We start from the raw sequence: 1,018 nt of genomic DNA, 5'->3' as shown, positions 1-1,018 counted from the left end.
TGTCTATGTGATCTCAAATTTTAAAACAAACACATAATTTTCTTATGGTTTCTTAAACATTCTCTAGAACAACACTATGTACAAATCCAAATATATGGTACCCTAGGCATAACACCTACATGACTTCTAGCTTGTTGTCTCTTGAGGTCTCTGGGTGAGACTTGGATCCAACTTGTACAAATGCAAAGCAAAAGTCAAACATAAAATAATAATAATAATAATAATAATAATAATAATAATAATAATAATAATACCGTTCATAACAATACTGGTAATAAATAGACCCTAATTAAACGTCAGAATCTCTTGATAAGACCGTTTGTTCTTTATGTTATTCAAACCTATAACGGACTTTACTATCACTTCTCAGTTTGTAAATTGAGTCATACATTTGCCGCATACAGGGCGCTGTTGGCATAGGTCTAAACTGGTCACATATTGACACAAGGAGCGGGGATTGCAGATATGTCTTCAAAAGGGAACGATAAGATCTGGTTACATGAAATAGCTCATTTCGACAATTTAGGGCAATGCCTAACTTTTCTGCCAATACACCATTCCAAACATCATCAGGCATAAGCATTTTGTTTTGCAATGATGCCAGATAGAGTTTGCGGATTACACTAATATGTGCTACGTACCCAACACCATGACAAAATTTAGGATAGTACTTCCCTTGGTACAACATTTTCTGACCAAGATCACGGAATCTTTTGTATTTATTATGCTCAGACTTTTTGCCGCCAAGACAATAACAAAGTGCAAAATGATTATCATAATCAACTTGAGACAAATCATAATGAAGAAATGACACAAGTTTGAACTGGTCAACAAAAAGTTCATCATTTAATACCATAACATATTCCACATTGGCACAAAACTCCAAACTCCACTTCCATGCCATAAGTGTCTTTAAGTAGACATTACCATAAGATTCAGGGAAATCATCCTGGATAATGTCTCTGTATATTTTACTCTCCTCACGAATGAGCGATTCGATTGTAGAGTTATTTGTTTT

The 1,018-nt window shown here is 34.3% G+C and overlaps 1 protein-coding gene across 1 annotated transcript; it reads right to left on the bottom strand.

Annotated features, from left to right (window-relative positions):
* Positions 1–6: 6 nt before the first annotated feature.
* On the bottom strand, positions 7–1,012 carry LOC106879969 (beta-1,3-galactosyltransferase 1; the record flags this gene model as incomplete). Its single annotated transcript, XM_014929730.2, has 1 exon — positions 7–1,012. A coding segment is annotated over one exon (681 nt), but the record flags the coding sequence as incomplete, so codon positions are not given.
* Positions 1,013–1,018: the final 6 nt, after the last annotated feature.

Source organism: Octopus bimaculoides, chromosome 6 (assembly GCF_001194135.2).
Source record: "Octopus bimaculoides isolate UCB-OBI-ISO-001 chromosome 6, ASM119413v2, whole genome shotgun sequence".
Lineage (NCBI taxonomy): Eukaryota > Metazoa > Mollusca > Cephalopoda > Octopoda > Octopodidae > Octopus > Octopus bimaculoides.
The sequence above is the reverse complement of the archived record's forward strand: the minus strand, read 5'-3'. Positions and strand labels throughout refer to the sequence as shown.